General features: G+C 35.3%; 1 protein-coding gene across 10 annotated transcripts in view; it reads right to left on the reverse strand.

Moving 5' to 3' along the window:
* Positions 1 to 10,237: 10,237 nt before the first annotated feature.
* The window catches only part of LOC149792858 (sex peptide receptor-like), a 211,740-nt gene continuing 194,440 nt past the window's right edge, over positions 10,238 to 27,537 (reverse strand). For 5 of the 10 annotated variants that reach the window (XM_089966636.1, XM_089966638.1, XM_089966635.1 and 2 more), the window contains 2 exons: positions 27,158 to 27,255; positions 10,238 to 14,354 (listed from right to left, as the gene is read on the reverse strand). In XM_089966636.1, coding sequence (XP_089822762.1) covers positions 11,759 to 12,952 — 1,194 coding nt within the window. In that variant the 5' untranslated portion in view covers positions 12,953 to 14,354; positions 27,158 to 27,255 and the 3' untranslated portion in view covers positions 10,238 to 11,758. The remainder of the gene's footprint in view (positions 14,355 to 27,157; positions 27,256 to 27,537) is intronic. The other 5 variants (XM_089966644.1, XM_089966641.1, XM_089966642.1 and 2 more) reach the window with 1 other exon arrangement.

A 27,537-nucleotide genomic window follows, 5' to 3' on the forward strand; every position in this document is an offset into this window, starting at 1 on the left:
TAAACCTTGAAAACAGGATTCAAACAAATATTTTGACAAGTCATCAGATGAAAATGAGAGAGAGAGGGGGATTCGTTTTCTTGTTTCTTAGGATCCAGTACATCAGTTATGTTTTGTAATTGATCAAATTCGGAAAAGACAATGCACGGTTTACTAGGTGTAAGCATTCCCAGGAGACAATGCACGGTTTACTAGGTGTAAGCATTCCCAGGAGCCAATGCACGGTTTACTAGGTGTAAGCATTCCCAGGAGCCAATGCACGGTTTACTACGTGTAAGCATTCCCAGGAGCCAATACACGGTTTACTAGGTGTAAGCATTCCCAGGAGCCAATGCACGGTTTACTACGTGTAAGCATTCCCAGGAGCCAATGCACGGTTTACTAGGTGTAAGCATTCCCAGGAGCCAATGCACGGTTTACTACGTGTAAGCATTCCCAGGAGACAATGCACGGTTTACTACGTGTAAGCATTCCCAGGAGCTCTCGCGAATGACTTTGAAACCTCGGTTTCCGATTCTTCCATTCTGCTCCAGCAAATGTTTTGACATATAAAACGATGACTACATTTTATATTTCCCACGTCTTTGTGACGTTTCTAAAGGGTGCAATCATACAAGGTTATACTGAAACACTATTTGCAGACACAGTAGCACAATAACCTGTTAATTTTATATGTTTCCTACTGCATTAAAACCCTCTTCTTCTACTGGTCGTCAGAGAGAGAGACACAAAGAGAGAGAGAGAAGGACATTGAAAACAAATCTTCCCCTCTTATAGGATCGGCAAATTTTAACAACAAATTATTTATCAAACCGCTGCTCGATATTTATGATGGACAAAAAGATCAGTAAATATACAGAAGAAAATATCAAACTAAGTTTTGAAGCGGGTGGAATTTGGTCCAACATTGGACCATTTAAAAGGACCACAGTTTATTTTGGAAAGGTAACGGTCTGTAATTGTGACCAAAGGTTTGTCTCTTATGTATTGATTTTCTCAGAATGATTTAGATAATATAAATACCAGAGTGGTTTAGATAATATAACTACCAGAGTGGTTTAGATAATATAAATACCAGAGTGGTTTAGATAATATAAATACCAGAGTGGCTAAGATAATATAAATACCAGAGTGGTTTAGATAATATAAATACCAGAGTGGCTAAGATAATATAAATACCAAATAAAAACATGCCGATATTGCGTTTCTGTGTTTGCGTTCACAGCATTTTTGAAATTCTTTTTAATAGTTGTCTACATTTTGTTTTTTGATCATAGTTGTAGCGTTAGAAGTTCCAGTTTCTTGAATTTCCATAAAATCGCTCTTCATTTCATCACCTATCATCAGTTCTACATAGTATCAGAGTTCATTGTTCTAGTAATACGTCACTTCCGCATACAAATCGAGGTCAGGTAATGCCTGTGCCAACTTTCGTGAGGGTCATAATTTTAAACATTGTTATTCTTATATACTGCAATTAATATAATAGCTTTGAGGCTTCCATGCATGGAAATTAAAAACAATATTTGAATATGAGTTTTAATCATGAACGTTGAATTTAAAAATAATCAAGATTGAGTTAGAAAACATTCATTTGTTGGTCGAAGATACGATGACTGTGTCAACGAGCTTATTCTTTACAATGACTAGAAGAAATGACTTTTCTAAACCATTTAATTTCGCTTGCTGTTCATTGGCCCTATGTAGATATTTGTTTTCTAAATATGACGTAGGTTCAGAATATTATTAAATAATACTTCGAAGTTTCTGAATAGTAACTCGTCGGTTGTATTTCGAACCATGAAAATAATAAAAGGTCTGTTATATTTCAAACCTTGAAACTGATGAACCATCCGTTGTATTTCTAACCTTAAAATTGATAATCCGTCTGTTGTATTTCAAACCATGAAAATGAAAAACTTGTATTTCAAACCTTGAAACTTATAACCCGTTAGATGTGCTTCTAACCTTGAAAAGGATAACCCGTCTGTTATTTTGTAAACCATGAAAATCATAATCCGTCTGTTATATTACACACCCTGGAAATGATAACCCGTCGGGTGTATTTCAACCTTGAAAATGGTAACCAGTCTGTTTTATTTCAAACCTTGAAAATAACGTTGGTCTTCAGACTGCATGTCTACAACGTGTCTGAATGGCTTCCCGTCTATTGTATTTCAAACCTCGAAAATGGTAACCAATGTTCTTTTATTTCAAAACCTTGAAAATAAGGTTCGTCTTAATAATGTTTGTCTACATCGTGTCTGAATGGTAGCATCTTTGTTGTATTTCAAACTTAGAGAATGATGTTTGTATAAAGAATACATGCGTACAAAATGGCCAGCACGAGGTAGTTTAATAAGCGATGTATGGTGCAGATGTTAGTCTTCTTTTTGGAACACCATCATATTGTAAGCATATATTTCACTGACGGCACAACATGTGGAAACAAATTTTCGTATTTCTCATGGCAGAAAGAAATGTTCATACCGTGTCAACTGTACAGTTACGCATTTTAGAGGTCCCAATAAGTTTTACATGAAGAGTTCGTAACAGAAAATATGCCCTAATTTTGAGAGAGAGGACAGAATTTTATATCAGTTGTATTTAAACACCATAATTTCTCTTTCCGGTTGATCACAACCCTTTTGTTTTAAATGATTTTTTTTATAAATCAATTACATCATTTATGTTCTGCAATGTGTCATAGACGTAAAACGAAAGTACGCAGTTCACTACATGTAAGCATTGACTATGAACCCCTGGGTTCCGATTCTTCTTTTCTTTTCCAGAAAATGTTTTCACATACAAAACGATGACTACTGTTTATATTTCTGACGTTTTTGTATGACCACATGCATGTTTAGTGGCTTTTCTAAAGAGCGTAATCTTACAAGATTTTACTGAAACTGGATTTTCGCAGACAGAATAGCACCGGAACGTACTAGTTTTATTTGTCTCCTGTTGCATTAAATACCTTCTCTCCTTCTTGTCATAAAAAGGCGTGGGAAGCTGAAAACGTGGCCTACATTAATATATAAATAACGACAGCACAGCAAACAAATTAAAATATTTCGCTGAACAATTCAGTTATATTGTGATCTGATAATAGAAAAAACAACAAGAGGTATCTTAGCTTACAACTGCATAAAAACACGATTAAATGCGAAGCCACTTCCTCAACGAATGAATTTCCGCAGATATGTTTAAGGCCAATCCTATATCTTACTACTGAATCATTACCATTGCAACCTATGCTATAACTGTCGTACTTAACAATCACCAATCGACACGGCACATATACATATTCGATACCAATGATGTCTAAACTGCCCATTTAAAAGCGTCATTGGGCCGATTACAAGCATATTAGTACATCGGGCCGATTACAAGCCATTTAATACATCGGGCCGATTACAAGCATATTAATACATCGGTCCGATTTTACAAGCATATTAACATATCGGGCCGATTACAAGCATATTAATACATCAGGCCGATTACAAGCATATTAGTACATCTGGCCGATTACAAGCCAATTAATACATCGGGCCGATTACAAGCATATTAATACATCGGGCCGATTACAAGCATATTAATACATCACTGATAGATTTAATTAATATAAACATGTGTGATTAGACCTGAAAGTGCATGTTCTCAACGGTATAACAAAGCACAAAGAGACCACTCCGGTAGCCTAGTGGCTAGAGCGACTGCCTCAGATGTGGCGGATCGCTGGTTCGAACCCCGGTCAAGTCATACCAAAGTCTTATAAAAATGGTACTAACAGCTGCCTCGTTATGTGCTCAGCATTAAGAGGTTAATATTAGAACTGGTCGGCTCGTTGTCAGGATAGCGTGACTGTGTGGGACATCACTCTCTCTCTCTCTCTCTCTCTCTCTCTCTCTCTCTCTCTCTCTCTATATATATATATATATATATATATATATATATATATATATATATCTCACACACACACACACACACACATACACACGAGCATAACGATACACGGCATAATGCATCAAAAAGATACACGCATTTCGAACAGGAAAAAGAAGTATACACTAAAAAATGTGTGGCAGCAACGATGACAGTCAAAAATAGCAATATATATATATATATATATATATATATATATATATATATATATATATATATATATATATATATATGTCTTAACGTCCGTGCTTCACCCTATGTACATGACATAAGTGTATAGTTATATCATATACATTGAACGGGCCGTTAATACAGTTATATATAGCAAATAAGTATACACTTCGAGGGAAATCAATTAGACTAAGAGGTGTAGATAAGATAATTCTATTCACGTACAGATTAGACAGGCGATGTCAATATTTCACGCAGATGACATGCATAGATAGCTGATACAATTAACTCGGCTGCTTTCGTATACTAAACAAAAGCAGCCAGCTGGACGGTATCGTAAACACTGTTAGCTGATAAAATTAATTGTCATTGTTTTTTTTTTTCTTCACATATTGCAGGCAGACAAAATTACTACATGGACATGAAATTCTAATACCCTTAACTGGCTTAGTTGCCCACTGGCACAATCGTTGTATTGAAAATCTTAAAGCTGATTGATCTATCCTTGCTGTCGCCAAAATATGTAGCATTTAAAACATATGAAGACAATTTTATTGCATAGGTTACGCAAAACAATTTATATCGTATACACAGATCTAGATATAATCGAAATTGTATTAGCTGTCATTACTACGTCCTTCCTATATGAAAAAAAAAATGCTTTTATCGGTAGAATGCATCGTTTGATGTAATAGGTTACTATCAGTTTAGTGCAAATCTCATACCGGTAAGTTTAGGTAGAAACCAAATTAAAAGAAGTAACATGTACTTATAACACAACCGAAGTATATTGTGTCTACTTTAAACTATTAATAGAAGAAAAGTATTTATTATATGAATCTAAACAATATAAGTATCACGATATGCGTTTAATGTATATCTCATGCCGTGAAGATTGGGTAGAGACCTAAACAAAGCAGTCAATACAAGCTAGATGTGCTTGTACAAATCACGCTTTCAAAGTCTACAACATTAGCTGCTGCTACGATGCACAGTAGGTGATATCGGCATAGGTAGCACAGTAGGTGATATCAGCTTAGGTTGCACAGTAGGTGATATTGGCATAGGTTCAACAGTAGGTGATATCGGCATAGGTAGCACAGTAGGTGATATCGGGATAGGTTGCACAGTAGGTGATATCGGCATAGGTAGCACAGTAGGTGATATCGGCATAGGTAGCACAGTAGGTGATCTCGGGATAGGTTGCACAGTAGGTGATATCGGCATAGGTAGCACAGTAGGTGATATCGGTATAAGTTGCAAGTAGGTGATATCAGCATATATTGAACAGTAGGTGATATCCGCAAATGTATCACAGTAGGTGACATCGGCATAGGTTGCACAGTAGGTGATATCCGCATAGGTATCACAGTAGGTGACATCGGCATAGGTTGCACAGTAGGTGATACCACCAAAGTGTCTGGCGTTGTTTTGTAACTGCACTTTGCACAAGTTTCGGCGAAGCCTCTAATCTATAGGCGATATTCAGCATACAAAAAAAAAGAAAAAAAGTATGACATATAGACCGCGATAGAACCTTTTCTCTTTAAACTTTCCTTTCATTTTGTATTAATACCTTCGTCTCAGTCCTTGAATTATTTCATCTACATTGATTATCATCTCAAGTTGCTTCTCACCGTATGTTTTTATACAGAAATTGAAGACAATGGTGTTCGCAGTAAAATGTGTTAATTTATATTATTAGGGTTGCTTTTGTATTCTTTGTAACCTTTTTCTTACATGACTTAATAAATTGACTAGTGAACAGAGAAGAATAAGGTCACTGCGTAGGTATTCTGACTATTGAAGTGTGGTAAAATGCGAGTGTCTAGCATGCCCTAAAATATACTATCAAACACTAAAAACTACTATTAGCCACTGAAAGCTACAATGAAGAACTGAAAGCTACCATCATGCACTAAAATATACACTCATACCCTTAACTCTAATATCTGGCACTGAAAGCTACCATCAGGTACTAAAATATACACTCATACCCTTAACTCTAATATCTGGCACTGAAAGCTGCCATCAGGCACTAAAATATACACTCATATACCCTTAACTCTAATATCTGACACTGAAAGCTACCATCAGGCACTAAAATATACACTCATATACCCTTAACTCTAACATCTGACACTGAAAGCTACCATCAGGCACTAAAATATACACTCATACTCTTAACTCTAATATCTAGCACTGAAAGCTACCATCAGGTACTAAAATATACACTCATACCCTTAACTCTAATATCTAGCACTGAAAGCTACCATCAGGTACTAAAATATACACTCATACCCTTAACTCTAATATCTGGCACTGAAAGCTGCCATCAAGCACTAAAATATACACTCATATACCCTTAACTCTAATATCTGGCACTGAAAGCTGCCATCAGGTACTAAAATATACACTCATACCCTTAACTCTAATATCTGACACTGAAAGCTACCATCAGGCACTAAAATATACACTCATACCCTTAACTCTAATATCTGACACTGAAAGCTACCATCAGGCACTAAAATATACACTCATACCCTTAACTCTAATATCTGACACTGAAAGCTACCATCAGGTACTAAAATATACACTCATACCCTTAACTCTAATATCTGGCACTGAAAGCTGCCATCAGGCACTAAAATTTACACTCATATACCCTTAACTCTAATATCTGACACTGAAAGCTGCCATCAGGCACTAAAATATACACTCATACCCTTAGCTCTAATATCTGACACTGAAAGCTACCATCAGGTACTAAAATATACACTCATACCCTTAACTCTAATATCTGACACTGAAAGCTACCATCAGGTACTAAAATATACACTCATACCCTTAACTCTAATATCTAGCACTGAAAGCTACCATCAGGCACTAAAATATACACTCATATATCCTTAACTCTAATATATGACACTGAAGACTACCATCAGGCAACGAAAGCTATAAAGCACTAAAAGCTACCAATATCGAATTAAAAGCTACCACCAGTCACTGAGTTACTATCTGTCACTGAAAGTTACTATCGGTCACTGAAAGTTACTTTCTCTCACTAAAAGTTACTGTCACTGAGAGTTACTATCTGTCACTGAATGTTACTATCTGTCACTAAAAGTTATAGTCACTGTCACTGAAAGTTACTATCTATCACTAAATGTTAATGTCACTGTAATTGAAAGTTACTATCTGTCACTAAAAGGTACTGTCACTGTCACTGAAAGTTACTACCTGTCAATGAAAGGTATTATCTGTCACTAAAAATTACTGTCATGTATCGAAAGCTACTGCAATGCAATGAAAGCTTTTTTCATGCGCTAACAACTATTATCACGCTCTGAAACCTAATAGCAGGCTCTGAAAGCTTTTATCAATCACTGAAAGTTATAAAGTTCAGAATGCTACTCAGGCATTGAAACTCCTAGCATTCACTGAAAACTACTATCAAGCACTGAAAGTTACTATAAGGCACAAATTGGTGCAAGGTTTTGTTTCACTTATTGACAAATCACAAACACCTCATTCTGTGGATCTGTGGACCGGGACGATCCATAATCAGTATTTCTCTTTATGAGCCTTCAGTCTCTATACTGGCTCCACTTTGCATTATCTGAGTCTTCAGTCTTTATGATGGCTCTGCTTTGTATTCTCTGAGTCTTCAATATTTATGGGGGCTCCGCTTTGTATTCTCTGAGTCGTGATTCTATATACTGGCTCCGCTTTGCATTCTCTGAGTCTTCAATCTCTGTGCAGGCTCCACTTTGCATTCTCTGAGTCTTCAGTCTGTATACTGGCCCCGGTTTGCATTCTCTGAGTAGTGATTCTTTATACTGGCTCCGCTTTGCATTCTGTGAGTCTTCAATATCTATGCGGGCTACGCTTTGCATTCTCTGAGTCTTCAGTCTTTATGCGGGCTCCGCTTTGCATTCTAGTCTTCAATCACTATATTTGCTCCCCATTTCATACTGCCACATCGATTGAGTATCTGTTGTGTAAGAATTACACTACAATCGGTGAGGGCAGGGGTGGGGGTGGGGCAGGAGAACCAAAATGAAATCCAAAAAACCAAGGCAAATTGTATACCACTGTCATGATTTGATCTTTGAAGCTACAAAGTGTTTGCCTTACAAATTACACAAGAACTTCAATTATATCAGGAAACCTTTAATGTAGGGTGTATTTTGAACGAATATAATGTAAAATGTACTCATCTCTGGAAAATATTGTAGACACTATTGGACATAATTATATCTGTAGTTGACTTCTTAGAATAAAAATAAAACATGTAATAGGTCGTTTATTTACATACAGTGCACCGCAAATGAAAAAGCAAAAAACAAACACACAATTTGAGCAATATAAACATAACGCGTGTGAAGGCAATCAAATTCTGTCTATATTACGAAGAACCCCATGCATGAAACATATATATATATATATATATATATATATATATATATATATATATATATATATATATATATATATATATATATATATATATATATATATATATATATATATGAACATACGCTTGATTTTAAATACACAAATACGTCCATGACAAGCGATATTAATATACTGTTAATGAAAGAGATACGAAAATGAAACAAGAAACCGAACGTCTGAAATTTAACACATAAATATAACGTTCACATTTTTTTTTACCTGTATCGTAATGTTAGCAGCTGTGCTAGAAATTTTAAGGCAATTAACTATATCACCAGCTTTTCATGAATTACATAATCTAATTACCTGTCAGTTGCCTAAATGAATGAAGTAGCAAGGAAGCAGTCATTTTAATGGCATAATCTAATCTTAGGGCGAATAGGTAAATGTGAAGTGTAATTCCAACAAAATTCACGTATATCGAAAGTATTTTAAAGTTGCACAATTAAGTAAACCATGATATATGCCTTTTCCTCAAAAATTAAACTAAAATCGAAGTCAAACTATTTTTTTCTTCAAATTTAAGATTCATGAAACAATTTATAGCAATTTAAATTCCAAATTCTTATTGCATTCACCCGTGCTAGCATTTTATAGTGGTGTGTGTGTATGTGCGCAAATGCGCAAATGCGCATGTGCTTACACGCATGCATGTTTATGTGCATGCGTGCGCACACGCGCGCTTTTGTGTGTGTGTGTGTGAGTGTGTGTCGGAGTGTGAGTGATATCATCAGTTATTCCTCAGTCTGATATTCAAGAATCAAACGAACATTTCACTGTAGTTTTCTACGTTTTGGACACAATCTGTCAAATACGCCAGTAGTAGCTTCCGCGCACCCTTACTACTATAAAATATCAACATAATTATGTTGTCTGTTTAATAACAAAGCTTTTACAAAGTATACAAGATATGGCCTGAAGAGGTTTGTATGGGATTCATCCAACATTCCATGCACGTGAACTTTATTCTGCTCGTCATTAGCATGATACCTTTTCATACTGTATACCTTAAAAGGCTTGAAGAAAAAAAAAAAGAGACAAATAAATTAAAAAAGCCATGATATATATTACTCATTAGCATGTTTTGCTTTGACATACTTCACAAAAATACCAGCTGTTTATATTTGGAGGAAGGCCAACTTGTTTAAATTAGAGAAAGGCTGACTTGTTAGGTACCAATCGTCGAGTAACTATACTGGTAAACATTTCCAATCAGGACAATTATTCAAGTGTTAGTAATAAATACTAAACTATCTGGGATAATTTTAATGTACATGTGTCTATTATCTCACTACTAGTGAATATTATATTTTTCTAATCTTAAATGACACTCGATTATATTTTTTCTCAATAAATATTAAAAAGTCAGTGTTTCGTAAGAAGTCATATTTTGAATCCCTTGCCTTATTTTCATGGCAGGGTTGCTTTCAAGCCAGGCTCCCATAAAGATGTTTCGAGTATCTTTGTGTTCGTCATGTTGTAAGGAATTTATATCGATATTGAATTAGGACGTCAATTGATTGGGTCAATGAATAGCATCTCTTCGTGGATTTCAATATTTTTGCGAACAGTCATGAAAAATGTTCAAACGATAATTTTGTAGGAATTGCCTTAAAATTCTGTTTTCCACATTTGGTATCCCCCCACCCACCACCCACCCACCCCCGCCCGCAAATAAAATAGAAAAGAAAATTACTCCTTGATGCACTCTAATGCTATAACACTGAATATATTCAAACACTTATCAGAAAATAAATATATATAAAACATGTATAAATCATTAAGTCCGAAGAAGCAGAACTTGCACCTGGTAGAAACAGGCCATTCTTAAATGCCTTAGTAGTCAACGTAGACAACAAAGTTGATTATCTTTGCAAAAGGCTGGCGATCCGGCATCAGCCGTTATGGCGCTAATTCATAATACACATACGTGTACGAATTAAAGTAAACTTAGGAAAACATATGTATCCGAACAGATACATATAATTTTATCCAAAGAATCAACCATATGTGCATTGTTTACAGTACATTCAAGATCTAATATTGGCATAAATTCTGTAATAAACTTAAAGACATTATCAGAACGCTGACCAGGCCTTTGCAATTAAGATCAGACTCTTCGGCCATATCCTAATTCTAGCCGATAAATACATACATCCTTTGTCTTTGGATTTATAATAAAAAATATCCAAATAGACGTATTGTTATGTATGTTTGATTGAATTTATATTTCAATTAATTTAAGTGTCTGTAAGCTTAACAATCTTGTTATTTTTAATGTCATTACATGTCAAAGTAATGTAATCTTGTTTACTTGATTTGGCATTTGTTCAGACATTTAAGTGTGACCTGACTCTTTTTAGAAACACCTAATAATAGAAATACTGCTTCTAATTTTGACTTATTTCCGAACCTTGATTAAGAAGTCACTGAGACAAGTCAACAACTTTCTGTTGTTACTTTAATTCACGGATTAAAATGATTGGTTTTTATCAAGGTCATAGTATGTGACTTTAGATTGTAAACAGCCTCTATTTCGCAATTCTGGTTTTCCGAAATTGCGCAGTAGTTAGATTTAATAGTGATGTTTAGAGAGTTATTTCTCAGATTGATCTTTTACCTTGGCCACCAGAGAAGTGTTTGTTGGTGACCAGTTTAGAGTTACATTTTAATTTTTTTATCAAATTATTTGGATTCTAAAAGATTAATTACTTTTCCTGGAAATATTTGAGTGCTCATACAGAATTCTTGAACAAATACATTTATTTAAATTTTATTTGAAAATTCAAACACCTGAATATTGTTTGTGGATCAAAAAAGAGCTGTAGACACCTCTGTACTATAAAGGCTACAGTATACGTCAACGCCGTCCATTTTGGAATGTTCGTCATGACTCGAACTTGAATTCATTAGAACATTTCATTACTAGGACATCTAAAATTCAACTCGTGGATTATTCTTATATTATTTTTGGATTTTATTTCTTAAAACCGTAAGTTCTTTTTTTTTCATTTTTACACTGTTTTTTTTTTCTCTCCAGGGAAATCAATTATTTGTTAAATTTTTCAAAGCTTCTTGTTTCCACTCTTTCATTTGTTACTATTTTTTAGAGTCTTTACACGTAACATCAGAATATATAACTATAAACAAATCTTTTCACTTGGCAAGTTGCTATAATTATACATTACAGCGCTGTTTCTGGACCAGTAAATATAGATCTTCCATTTTCTGTAGGTACAGTCATATATTGGGAACATTCACGTTCTTCCGGAGACTGCCCCCCGGTGAAGAGCCTTTTGAATGTTTCTCGAAACTGCCTGCTCATTGCACAGTAGACGACAAAATTCAGAGGGTAGCTCACCAAAATAAAGAAGTTTGATATTAGCGTCATGACACTGTAAGTCTCTGGCATGAACAGGCCTAGTTGAAACGTGTTATCAGCAATGTATATCGTCATTATAATGCCCAGAGGAAACTCAACCAGTAAGAATAGTCCGACAACTGCAACGAGCATAAGAGTCGTGCAGTTACTGTCCTTCAGTTTCTTAGACTCGCTCTTTTTGTTTTGCTTTAAAAGCTGCATTCTTCTCAACTGAGCATTGCGCATGGCTGAGATTAACAGCCCATTCAAAACGACAAGGGATATACACGGCACTAGATGTATAAAGATAACCCTGAACCAGTAATAAATATTCAGATACAAGTCCATGTTTTCACTGAACCAGGGTTTCGGCATCTCTACGCATCCAAAGTAGGATACGTTCGGGTGCATTATTGATGTCACGGGAATACGGTCGAATGAAAAGTCTACAAATCGCGAGACTTGGGATAGTATAGCAACCGCGTACACGATCAGAGTACCCCTGATAACGTTTGGTATGGTGCACCATGTCCGTGCCTGTATCGAATGACAGATGTACACGTACCTCTGAGCGGCTAATCCAACCGTGAGCCATATCGAGGCTGTATGAAATATGGTGGGGATATTTTCGAACAGATATTTGTAGGAGTAGCACCAGTTATAGGGCAGGGGATCCACAGAATTACCCATAGCAAAAAAGTATAAGAAAATCGGTAGTGGAAAGACACCTGTCAGCATATCGGACAGAGCCATGCCAGCCAAAAGAGCATTGGTTGGCGTTCTCATGTGAGTCTTCAAAAGCACAGCGATCACAAAGGTGTTAGTTACCACGGTTATCAGAATAAGTATAGGGGACATGTATCCATTGATAGGAACAGAGTATCTGCCAGGATATAGAGATGCCAAGATCATTGCTCTAGATACAACACCTACATCTTCGTTTACGTCGTTACCATCGAAGCTGTCATTAGCCATATCCAATGTTGTAGTGTAGTTAAAAAACGTGTCGTTTCCCATAATCAGGTGTTATTATGCAATGATCCAGTTGAAAGACGCGTGAACGACGCAAGCTTACAAAGCAGTTTATATGTAATAAATATTGAACATGGAAAACAAAGTCACGTTTTCCTGACCGTTTTGATCCTCCTGCGTATGCAACAGAATATTGACATATTTTGGAAACTGATTCAACTGATAATTTCTTCTGTCTGATTTATTCATAATTCCGCTACATGCACAACAGAATTATCACAAAGTGATTACATTGTTCCACAAACAGGAATACCCTTTTCTCTGATGATCATTAGATATGTATTCTATTTTATTATTTAACACTCATTATTTAAAAGGAAAGTACAATCGTTTTCTTTCTTTTACGTTCTTCATGCGCACAGATTTGTTTTATAAATGACTGTTATTGTTATTTCCGTTTATGCTCATAGTGCATGTTCACTTCCAAGGAATTAAAAGTATTCGTCGATGAAATTCGAACTGTAAACTCGATGTTTCCGTCCAGCAACACGAGAAAGAAATGTAAAATGACACAAACGCAAATCAAAAGTTGAATGAAACGGTGCAAATGTCCACCTCCAATAACGTTTCGTGAACGAAAGAACGGAATGAATCTGTACAACGGTAAACTGTAATTCTCTTCAAGAGAAGATCATTTCCACTTCCACTGGATTTCTAACACCACCAAATGTCGGATAAGATAGAATCTTTGTACTCAAAGACAATTTAAACTTCTTCAAAAACGCCGTTAGAATCAAGGTATGGAGGTAATTCAGTGCGTGAATTACACTTCACATTTACCTTTCTTTTACAACAACTAAGTGATAAACAATTGTATGTAATTTCATAAAGACACTGGAATTATAACATTGGAACAACATATGAGTTTTATGTTTTCTAGTTAAAATACCTGGTGATTAGCATTAGTACTGCACAGGTAAAACAGGGTTCAGTTACATGTGACTCTTCACCTTGTAGGGTCTCTTGAACTACATTATATTTGGGTTTAAAAAATGGTAAATTGGCTAAAATGATAATTTTGTGTTCAGGATGGTTCAATCTACGGCTGATACTTCCACGTGCGAAAATGCTGATATACTGTCCCGTTGAGTGCCAAGAGATGTCACCGGTTTCTATAGTCTTCTAAGCAGTTGTACGTATTGTAAACGTTTCGAAATGCGAAGTGTCCGCTTCTGAAAAACGAAAATATTCAAGAGCCCGAATTTCATTCATCTGGTAACACTTCCAGTGTGCAGTATGTCACAACTACTAATCCATGCGAATTTATTGGTAAAAAGAATCATCGTAGTCAGCTGAAAGAATGGACTCCATCAAAGATTTAATCAGAAAAAGATAACCACGTTTGTCCTCCTCTTTCTCTCAAATCCCTTGCTGCATATGCTTCAACCTGAAACATAAAAAAAACCTGTTATTACCAGTAAAACATTATCTTCCCTTGCATAATACATTTTTAAAAATGTTTTAGCAAAACCTGCATGAAAACAGTTTGGAATGCGTTCTTCAACAACAAAAATGCAATGTCAACTCAGATGTCCTGCATACTCTGGTTATCTATGCAGGTTTGTACTACTGGGAAATATTTTAAAATTAATTGTTATTATGATACATAATAGTTCAAATGGTTTGATTTTTTTTAGCAAATATTGTTACGGTGATAGTTTGCAAATGTGTAATTAGCTGCAATGAGTTACTTCCAACATAAATGCCTAGCTTTACGGCGACATTACGTTTACCCAATTACTTCCTCAGCATTTCATATATATATATATATATATATATATATATATATATATATATATATATATATATATATATATATATATATATATATATATATATATATATATATATAGATATATTCGTTTGAAACATATTTACATTTATGCATTGTTAAAGCAAATTATATGTTTGTTACGTCTTTACGACACTTTGCAAGTTTTATACATGTTTTTGATACAGGGGCCCACGCACAATTACTGGAGCGGGGAGGGCAAACATGTAGTCGTCAGCTACTGAGATTTACAGATGATTATTGGTAAAATCCCGGTAAAAGTAGCCCCCCCCCCCTCCATTGCCCCATATGTGCAGGCGCCCATGTTTTGATATCTTACATGTGGTAAAAATATTTACGACGTCTTTCATGTTTTATGAGACTTTATGATACTTTGGTGCATAAAGTATATGCGGTCGAAATGTTTCTCTAACAAAAGTTACAGGGAATGAGCAAGCGATAAAACTTCTAAAGGTCAGATAGATCCAAATAGTCTTAATTGGTAACGTTAAAATAAAATGCTAACTTTGATCGGCCTTGTCCTGAAATGGCTTTGTGAGAATAAAATAGAAAGAAAATAAGCTGACAGTTCAGATAAACCTTCCCATATACAGAAAAGGTTATATGTTTTTTGTAGAAATCAGTGGCAGGTCTGATTTAAACACTCAACCGAGGAATAAATTATTAGAATCATGAAAACGAATCATTTTCTGATTCAGAGATAATTAAGTTGTATCGATATTTGTACACATAAAGCCTGTGGTAGAAAGATTAGTGGGAGGGAGCAACCTATTTACACCATCTCTGACGTTTGGTTTCGAATATCTTGCATTTTTTGCACTCTTGTGTTACGTGTTTAGACTCTAATAAACAGTAACAAAAGAAAGAGTGAAGAAAAAAACAAGCTTTGAATAATTTACCAATATTTTATTTCCCTTGAAAAGCAATGGAAAAATGAACAAAATAAGTACTTAAGGTTTTAAGAATCAAATCCAAAAATAATCCAAGAGTAATCCACGAATTATATTTTAGAAGTCCTAGAAATGAAATGTTCTAATGCATTCCAGTTCGAGTCCCGACGAAAAATTCAAAATAGAAGGCGATGACGTACACTGTAGTCAATATAGCGCTGTCGTGTTTACAGTTCTTTCTGGACCACTTAAAATAATATTCCGGTGTTTGAATTCCGCACAAAATTTGAGAAAGTGTCTTTGTCCAAGAATTATGTTTGAACACTCAAATATTTCCAGGAAAAAAGTCAAGTTTTAGAATCCAAATAATTTGAATAAAAATTAAAATGTAACTCCAAACTGGTCATAACAAAACGAACACAGTGACATCAAATATTTTTAAGCCTAAACATAGAAATATCTCTCTAAACATCACGAATAAATCTAAATACTTCTCAGTTTCGGAAATAGGGTTGTTTACAATGTAAAGTCACACACTCCCAGTATGACCCTTATAAAAACCAATCATTCTACTTCAAGAATAAAACAAAAATAGTCTTATTGATTTCTGAATCAAGGTCGCGAACTAGATCAAAAGTAGACACACTGTTTCTATTATTAGGTATTTATGAAAAGATTCAGGTCAAACTGAATTTTCTGGAAAATATCAAATTCATAGTACACAAAATTACATCACATTGACATTAAAATATAAACTTACAAACAGACAATTAAATTACATAAAAAAAAAATTAAATCAAATATACATAAGAACATCCTAAGCACATTTAGAACTCAGGGCTTCCACATTTGAAAGCGTGGCCGAGTGGTTTAAAGCGCTTGCCTTTTCTGATCACTGCCATTTCACCTTTGTCAACGCTGAAATTAAACAAAGTTAATACTAACAGAAAAACAATTTAAATTAAATATACATTCCACTCGGGTTCTGACAATGTGGGTATGCGATATAGGTCGCCACTAACTTCAAAAAAAAAAAAAAGACCTATGCAAGTAACAAAGCATTGGAAGAGAAAGTTTGCCTCAAAAAGTTTCCAAAAGTAATAAGAGAAAGGTAAAGTATCACTACAAATTATTTTCACTTTTCATGCTGGCACTGCATATTGAAATGCCCTACTATTTAGCTTGACCGCTCCGGTGGTCTAGTGGTTAGAGCGTCCGCCTCAGAAGCGATAAGTCGTGGGTTCGAACCCCCGGCCGAGTCATTCCTAAGACATAAAACTGGCACTAACAGCAACCTCGTTTGGCGCTCAGCATTACGAGGTTAGTGTTAGGACTGGTCGGCCTGGTGTCAGGATAATGTGACTGGGTGGGACATAATGCTACATGTCTGCGGCATGATGTCCCAGTTCTAAACGTCACTATAAAGGTCACACTGCAGACATCGTAGCGATATGACTGAAAAATTGTTAAAGCTACGTTAAAAATCAAAATCACATCACATCACATATAGACGGACTCGAATGGCAAGGTACAATCATCGATACATTTGCTATACGTGGACCCAAATGGTTATGTACAAACACTAATGCATTGCTGTAGAGGGATCCGGATGGCGATGCCATTCATTAATGCATTCCTTATCGACGGACTCGGCCACATAAAGGCCACACTGCAGACATCGTAGCGATATGACTGAAAAATTGTACGTTAAAAATCCAAATCAGACAAAGTTTAACCTTATTAAAAAGTAAATTCTGGCTCGTAGTGAAATTTTTAGAAGAAAAAAAAATTGTATATAATGGAAGTTGCCAAACCATTGGCCAGACAGACCGATTTACGATTAAATGAATTTAGTACCCAGAATATTATTATGTAATAAATAAGACCTCGGGTCTGGAGTGAGCAACCGTCGGTTTGGAGCGAGCAGGCACTAACGCCGCGGAAAGGGTTGGACAACTAGGACATAGTTTTAGAGGGTCAAAATGTTCAAGGGGCCCGCCGCCGTCACAATTTGCAAATCATAGGGTGCTTTTTCCTAGGTCCCCTCAAATCGTATCCGCAACCGTCGGTTTTGGAGTCAGCAGCCATCCCTTGGAATACTGAACAAACAACGTTTTGAGAGAGAGAGAGAGAGAGAGAGAGAGAGAGAGAGAGAGAGAGAAAGAGAGAGAATGAATGTTTTTAAAAGGATATGAAAAATAGCACTTATTCGTACCAAAATATAACGTCAGTTTTAGGAATGAAACATGCTTTTTGTTCAATGCCACAGGGTTGTCAACAGACAGTCGGTCTACAACTGTTAAATTGTTGTTTGTTTGAAGTTAACTTCCTAATATTATAACCTCATAAGGCCCATGTCAATTTTAGGCGAAACGTAGACATCGCTGATTTATCTGATATCTTACGCATGATCCGTATATAATAAACAAATATATTACGTCAAAATGGAGTGGTTTTCCGGAAACAGATCAGACAAGGAGTGTCTAAGTCGGAGAAAAAAACTGAATAAAAAGATCACTGATGTCAGGGAATAAAAGTAACTATCAATATCTCCCAATGTCCAAGTATATCTAATTTAGCATGGTTGATGAATAGACGCTTAAGTTTAATTTCCTCATCTGGTTGACGGTTATCTTAAGTTTCGAATCTCCAAACTATTTGCTCTAAGATCTCGCAAAGAGAAAGTTCTTGAAATGGATTCCTATCGAAATGGATGTCCCGACATATAAACCTCGTAATTGATAGCTCCTGGCAAATGGACTCCTCGTTGTCTGTAAATCTACAAGGCATTTGCTCTGACGCCGAAATGGAAAATTAATGTTGACCAGTTCCTTTAGATAAATCGGATAATTTTCTAATATTGGCGAAGTACTGAATAAATATTCTATAGTAACTTCATTTGAGTGAGTATAGCCTACCATTGCATATTAGATAAAAGAAAATATTTAAAGTTGGCAGATACGGAGGTAATATGACGGGAAAAAAATAAAGAAAATGGCGCAAAATAAATAATCGACAAAGAAGCAAGTTAAATCAACAACTAATGGCTTCTTCCTAAAAGAGATCGTTCATGCATTGAAAATGAAAACGTTCGTAAAACTCCAACGTCCGTCCTCAAACGGATAAAGAACGGCACACTGAAACAAAGACAGTAAATGAATTATATCATGTTCTACATTACTTTCATTTGGGGGTGGGGGCGGTGGGGGTTTTGAGGTACAGGGGGTGGAGTCGTGTGATGCGCCTCCATCCATGGCTCGTCATTTTATTCGTTTATTTGTCAAGAATTAGGAGACAGTTTGCAGGAAAAAATATCATGTGAATAAAATGCAATCTGAAATAGTCCGATGATATATAATTGTCTTTGCTGCATTGCATCTTTGTAACCAAGTCAAGTGTTTTGGCGCTTTACGGCACTGCAACGATGAAATATGTTATTCCGTTCCGATGCAATTGTCCCTTACCCAAGGATAATGACCGACCCGGATGATCCAACTGTAGGGTTCGAACCTATAACATTGCGGTCGCGAGCACAAGTAACCATATCAATTTCAAGAGCAATCGGTCATTTTTGTGGCAAGTTTGTTCTCGAATTCTTAAAGAATGAAACCTGATACAAAACTCTTCACCCAGCAGAAGGTCGTTTTCCATGGAATATTTTCTTAATAATAAAATATAGTCTTAAATTTCTTGACAATCATCAATTTAAGCATTTCAAAATACGGGTTTCTGTATCAATGTCTTGCACGAGTGTTTATGAAGACAAAGTTTACACATTGTCGCCATATTGTCTGAAGCGAAAATACAATCAAGTAATATAAACTACATTATTCGGCAATGTGTAGCGAAAGATAATAGCCTATAACACATGGGTAAGTGCCGAGGCACCCTTCCGTCATATTTTGTCAATTCAATAACTTATTTTGGACAGATTTTAAATTGTAAAAGTGTAAATCATTGACTATAATGTACTGGGGAGTAGTTTCTGTATTCAAAATCCACGATGGGAATTAGGTAGCAGCACATCACCAAGAAATATACCCTGTGAAAACAAGCATGTATTCTGTATACAATAAAATTATATTTATTCAAATATGGATATGGACAATCTCTGGATCCATTCTTGCCACCTTCATGTACATGGGTTGCATAGTGCTATTGACTATAATGCATTCAACATGAAGAAAAATCTAAACATATAGTTTGACCACCTTTCAAAGATAACTGTGAAATATTGAATTCCTCTTGTCCGATTGGTCTTTAGGAGTAAGTAAATATTAGGTTAAAATACCAGTTTTAAGAGGATCTGTACTAATACCGACACAACAGCACCATCCGGAAAGCATGCTCCGTGACTATGCAGTTAGCATTATCAATGTGTTTCATATTTATTCTGATCACGGTTCATTGTTTTTCAATGTAGATTTGCCAGTGTAATTTTTTTTTTTTTTTTGGGGGGGGGGTGTTGTGATAAATCGAGGGTAGGTAATACAATTAAAAGATAACAAAACAGGATATATATATATATATATATATATATATATATATATATATATATATATATATATATATATATATATATATATATAAACAGAGTATTTTGCATAATAATGGGTTATATGATGTACATGACAGTGTATGACACTAATTAGGCCTAATTAATGATTAACTATACATCAGTTGTGCAGTTATGAAAAACAAGTAAGAAAGCAGAAACTAGATTTGTCTAATTGTCTGACGAGTGTCACCAAATCAGAGTTATGTATTCTTTATGACGTACCTTGAGTTAGATTTTAACTACAATGACCGTCGACAGATTAATCGTGAAGAACTACTCAAACTTCTAAATTTAATAAGTCGCTCTACAAAAATTACACCGAGCACATATGGTCTCAGCTGAAAAGAGTTCGAGTAGCTCTGAGAGTTCCAGATATATTCTATTCTTTATCAAGAATATAGCATTGAACACACAAGATCAGAACTATACATGAGTACGGTATAAGGTCATTGTATTTCAAGGACCACTAAACATTGTATTTCAAGGACCACTAGCCATTGTATTTTAAGGACCACTAACCATTGTATTTCAAGGACCACTAACCATTGTATTTCAAGGACCACTAACCATTGTATTTCAAGGACCACTAACCATTGTATTTCAAGGACTACTAACCATTGTATTTCAAGGACCACTAGCCATTGTATTTCAAGGACCACTAAACATTGTATTTCAAGGACCACTAACCATTGTATTTCAAGGACCACTAAACATTGTATTTCAAGGACCACCAACCATTATATTTCAAGGACCACTAAACATTGTATTTCAAGGACCACTAGCCATTGTATTTCAAGGACCACTAACCATTGTTCAAGAACCACTAACCATTGTATTTCAAGGACCACTAACCATTGTATTTCAAGGACCACTAACCACTGTATTTCAAAGAACACCACACGACCTTTAATTGTCTCCATACGTTTTAATGGAGGACGTGATTTCAGGATAGAGTGAATTAGAACTGTGTGTACTAGTGCTATCGCGTATGTGATAAGGCTCGAAAAGTATAGTCAATGATGATTTATGTCATTTCTTATCTTTTTTAATTGCATGAAACATTAAGTCCATCATTATTAAGTCAAGATGCACAAGTTCTGCTTTAAAATATTTAGTTTTGCAAATTCGTGACTTTTATAGTTGAAGTCCTTGGTGTCTCTAATTGAAGAGTGCATTTGGCATGAAATTAACGTGAATTTCTTCAGATAGCTCTGACAGTACTCCGCAGCAGTGAAATATTAAATTAATTTATCCTTTTATGAATCATCCGCCTTATTACAGCCGGTCATAAAATGTTATCTCTATGAATGGTTACAGAAGAAGCAAAAAAACATCATATAGAAGGAAAAATGTAAAGTAATGAAAACAGTTAAATACTGGACAGAAATCTAAATTAAATTACTCACTTCATAAAGGACGATGCTCTTTATCGATGGTATGGGAGTAAATTGTATTAGAAATGCACTCCAGGTTTGAGCATTGCAAGCAACACACTTCTCATCTTATAAAAAGGACGATATGATACGAGATATTCCAACTGAAATGACTATCTGATTAAATGACGCAAGACCAGACAATATTTAAATAATAACACTTCAAATTAGCAACTTCTAAAAGACGATCTCGTCCCAGAGTAGAGTATGTTCACAAATGTTACTACGAGTACAACATCGTATATATATATATATATATATATATATATATATATATATATATATATATATATAGAGAGAGAGAGAGAGAGAGAGAGAGAGAGAGAGAGAGAGAGAGAGAGAGAGAGAGAGAGAGACGCAGACTTGTGTAAAACTGATGCATTTATTGTACTACTACGTCACTTAAAGATGATAAAATGCTGGATATATGCTGCAAGTATATTTTGTTTTAATTGTTTCATTTTAAAAAGATTTCTTCAAACCAATGCATTAACAAACATTGAAGTCTCATATTTCAAATTCATGGTTTGTGTAGAATAAGAATTTTCATGTACAGGGGAAATGCTTTAATACAATGAGCCCATGGTAATGTGGTATTTTGGTATCCATGGGACAAGGGGGTGATTTGATTTTGGACACAAGGGGACAAGGGGCGGGGGGGGTAATTTGGTTACAAGGGACTGCTGTAGTATTTCGATGAAAGAAAAAGCCAAAATACGGAAGTAATGCAATAAAGACAGAGATTTAGCACCAAATAAGGAAACAGTAAAAGCCTACTAAATGGCCATCAGAGCGGTTCCGCACACCGAAATAGCGTACATAGTCCATGGAAATAAGATGCGTATAATTCATTTGACCTCACGTGGAAATAGCATACAATTCATTTAACCTCACGTGGAAATAGCATACAATTCATTTAACCTCACGTGGAAATAGCATACAATTCATTTGTTCTGTCGTGGATATAGCAGATAATCCTGTTGACCTCCCTTTGAAACAGCATACATTTCATTCGACCTCTCATGGAAAAAGTACCCATTCATTCGACCTCTTATGGAAATTATATACCACCCATTAGACCTCTCATGGAAATAGCATACAATTCATTTAACCTCACGTGGAAATAGCATACAATTCATTTGTTCTGTCGTGGATATAGCAGATAATCCTGTTGACCTCCCTTTGAAACAGCATACATTTCATTCGACCTCTCATGGAAAAAGTACCCATTCATTCGACCTCTTATGGAAATTATATACCACCCATTAGACCTCTCATGGAAATAGCATACAATTCATTTAACCTCACGTGGAAATAGCATACAATTCATTTGTTTTGTCGTGGATATAGTAGATAATCCCGTTGACCTCCCTTTGAAACAGCATACATTTCATTCGACCTCTCATGGAAAAAGTATACCATTCATTCGACCTCTTATGGAAATTATATACCACTCATTAGACCTCTCATGGAAATAGCATACAATTTATTTAACCTGACGTGGAAATAGCATACAATTCATTTGTTTTGTCGTGGATATAGTAGATAATCCCGTTGACCTCCCTTTGAAACAGCATACATTTCTTTCGACCTCTCATGGAAAAAGTATACCATTCATTCGACCTCTTATGGAAATTATATACCACTCATTAGACCTCTCATGGAAATTGTATACAATTTATTTAACCTCACGTGGAAATAGCATACAATTCATTTGTTTTGTCGTGGATATAGTAGATAATCCCGTTGACCTCCCTTTGAAACAGCATACATTTCATTCGACCTCTCATGGAAAAAGTATACCATTCATTCGACCTCTTATGGAAATTATATACCACTCATTAGACCTCTCATGGAAATTGTATACAATTCATTCAACCTCTCATGGAAATACCACACAATTAATTTTCACCGTCATGAAATTAGTAAGCAAATAACTTGACCTCTAATGGAAATAGTAAACAATTCATTCGACCTCCCTTGCAAATAGCATATGCTTCATTTGTACTATCATGGAAATAGCATGCAATACATTCGACCTCCCTTGCAAATAGCATATACTTCATTTGTACTACCATGGAAATAGCATGCAATACATTCGACCTCCCTTGCAAATAGCATATACTTCATTTGTACTCTCATGGAAATAGCATGCAATACATTCGACCTCCCTTGCAAATAGCATATACTTCCTTTGTACTCTCATGGAAATAGCATGCAATACATTCGACCTCCCTTGCAAATAGCATATACTTCCTTTGTACTCTCATGGAAATAGCATGCAATACATTCGACCTCCCTTGCAAATAGCATATACTTCATTTGTACTATCATGGAAATAGCATGCAATACATTCGACCTCCCTTGCAAATAGCATATACTTCATTTGTACTATCATGGAAATAGCATGCAATACATTCGACCTGCCTTGCGAATAGCATATAATTCATTTGTACTCTCATGGAAATAGCATACAATACATTCGACCTCCATGGGAAATAGCATACAATACATTCGACCTCCCTTGCAAATAGCATAGAATTCATTTGACTTACCACAGAAATAACATAACATTCATCTGATCTCTCTTTGAATCATTAAACAATTAATTTTATCTTCCTTCCAAATAGTAAACAAATAATCTGACATCCATTGGAAACAGAACGCAATTGATTTGATTGTTAACACATTGCCACGTGTCAGGCCATTGCCAATTTAATACGTTCGAGCCTACATACACAATATTTTACACAGGATTGGAATGTCTTAGGAATACCACTGGATTTCAATTGGAACTTCATACATTTGGACGTGTGACAAAACTTTTAGGATCTAATGCCCAATAGTGTAAGTTCTTTTTTTAAAATTTTCACTTGTATTCTAGAGAAATTATTTGTTAAATTTTACAAAACGTGTTGTTTTTCACTCTTTTCTGGTAATTAGTCTGAGAATATAGGGTCGTAACACCTCAAATGGAAATATCATACAATTCAGTTAACCACATGTGGAAGCAGTATGCAATTTATTTCATCTTTCATGGAAATATTACACAATCAATTCGACCTGCAATTGGAAATAAAACACAACCCATTTAACCTCCCACTGGAAATAAAATACAACCCATTTGACCTCCCATTGGAAAAAAAATACAATCCATTTGACCTCCCATTGGAAATAAAATACAACCCATTTGACCTCCCATTGGAAATAAAATACAACCCATTTGACCTCCCATTGGAAATAAAATACAACCCATTTGACCTCCCACTGGAAATAAAATACAACCCATTTGACCTCCCATTGGAAATAAAATGCAATCCATTTGGCCTCCCACTGGAAATAAAATACAATCCATTTGACCTCCCACTGGAAATAAAATACAACCCATTTGACCTCCCATTGGAAATAAAATGCAATCCATTTGGCATCCCATTGGAAATAAAATGCAACCCATTTGACCTCCCACTGGAAATAAAATACAACCCATTTGACTTCCCATTGGAAATAAAACACAACCCATTTGACCTCCCATTGGAAACAAAATACAACCCATTTGACCTCCCATTGGAAATAAAATACAACCCATTTGACCTCCCACTGGAAATAAAATGCAATCCATTTGGCCTCCCATTGGAAATAAAATACAACCCATTTGACCTCCCATTGGAAATAAAATACAACCCATTTGACCTCCCATTGGAAATAAAATACAACCCATTTGACCTCCCACTGGAAATAAAATGCAATCCATTTGGCCTCCCATTGGAAATAAAATACAACCCATTTGACCTCCCATTGGAAATAAAATACAACCCATTTGACCTCCCATTGGAAATAAAATGCAATCCATTTGGCCTCCCATTGGAAATAAAATACAACCCATTTGGCCTCCCACTGGAAATAAAATACAATCCATTTGACCTCCCATTGGAAATAAAATACAATCCATTTGGCCTCCCATTGGAAATAAAATACAACCCATTTGACCTCCCATTGGAAATAAAATACAACCCATTTGACCTCCCATTGGAAATAAAATGAAACCAATTTGACCTCCCATTGGAAATAAAATGCAACCCATTTGACCTCCCATTGGAAATAAAATACAATCCATTTGACCTCCCATTGGAAATATAATACAATCCATTTGACCTACCATGGAAATATAATACAACCCATTTGACCTCCCATTGGAAATAAAATACAACCCATTTGACCTCCCATTGGAAATAAAATACAACCAATTTGACCTCCCATTGGAAATAAAATACAACCCATTTGACCTCCCATTGGAAATATAATACAATCCATTTGACCTCCCATTGGAAATAAAATACAACCCATGAAAATAGTATACAATCCATTTGATCTTTCGTGAAAATATGATCAAATCCAGTTGTCCTCCCACGGAAATTGCATTGAATCAATTTGACTGCATATCATTCAGTTCATTGAACCTACCATGAAAATAATTTGCAATCCATTTGACGTCTTATAGAAATAGCTTAAAATTCAAATACTACATGTTTATAAAAAATAATGTTTCCCTGATGTGTGTTATCGACTACTGTTTATCACTCTTTATTTCAGGTACATTCAATTCAGCATGCAAAAGCTGATTCTAGTACATTCGTGAGCATATTCATGCTTCGTTGCAAGAGAACATAATGCCATTCTCTTTATCCAATTTGAACTCAAATGCAGCGATGATAATTACAAGTTATGTTAGCTTTCTGAATATGTCTACTTAGGCACCATGTATAAACGTTTACAGAAAAAAAAGAAAGATCTCACGACACATTTGTAATATTGTTATGATTTATTCCTCTTTTCTCCTCGAGGGCTCAGAGGTTTTAGATTGGCCCAATACTACGTCCTGTACGTCGTGGTGGTTTTGTGGTTATAGTTCCGAACTCAGAACGGAAAGCGTGCAGGTTCGTATCCTGCTAGTGGATCAGACTTTGTCCGCCACTGTAGTGTGCCTTTATTTAGGCAAGGCACATTTTTTCCTTACTTTGTCACTAGATAAACTACATGCGTTTCTATGCCTTAAAACACTCAACAAATCCATTCTTGATCATCAGTAATTTCTGTTTAGTAAACAATTATATTTATTTCAATGCTGAAACAAATAAAACCTCGTCCGAACTAGCGTTCCTTCATTACGTGTTACGTGTTGACGCTGGTAACATTTAAAAAGAATATATGTTTGAAAATTCAAGAATATTTTATGATACAAATTTCCAATGTATGCATGTATAGATGAGTCTGTCCATATTTTAACATATTTATCTATAAGTCTATCAACCTTCCATATTTGCTGCTCATTTTATATAATGTATGGACGAAGTATTAAAATTTAAAATAAAGCAAAATTTATTCACTAAAATGTTATTCTTGTTACAGCAGAAATACCAAAGAAACTTTATAACAAAATTTTCCAGAAAACGCAAAAAAATAAAATAAATCCTTTTCGAATGTATCGGTCAGCTACGTCGTGATAATTGACGTACTTACCATGCGCCACGATGTACAGACTGGTTCCTTTCTCTCCTACTCCGTTTAATATCGCTCAACCAAATAAGTCAGTGCTTCTCAGCAGCTTTAAGGCACATCTGCGTTAATAAAATAGCGAATCACTGTACTGCACAGCATGAGGCAGACTTAACAACATAAAGAGACTGTAGTCTTGTAAAAAATACACAGGTCAATAAAACTGTGGTCATATTTGTGAGGAAATAAGACACAAAAAACAACAACAAAAAAATCATGGAGCTTCCTTTGCATAACAGGGAATATGTCTGCCTGTGTGAGGATCTTCACTGATCTGTAAAATCTCAACAGTTTTCGAATCTTGAAGACTTCACCATGCTGTACCAGGGAAATAACTAAAGCAA

This window comes from Sinohyriopsis cumingii, chromosome 8 (assembly GCF_028554795.1).
Source record: "Sinohyriopsis cumingii isolate HCF-2022 chromosome 8, ASM2855479v2, whole genome shotgun sequence".
NCBI lineage: Eukaryota > Metazoa > Mollusca > Bivalvia > Unionida > Unionidae > Sinohyriopsis > Sinohyriopsis cumingii.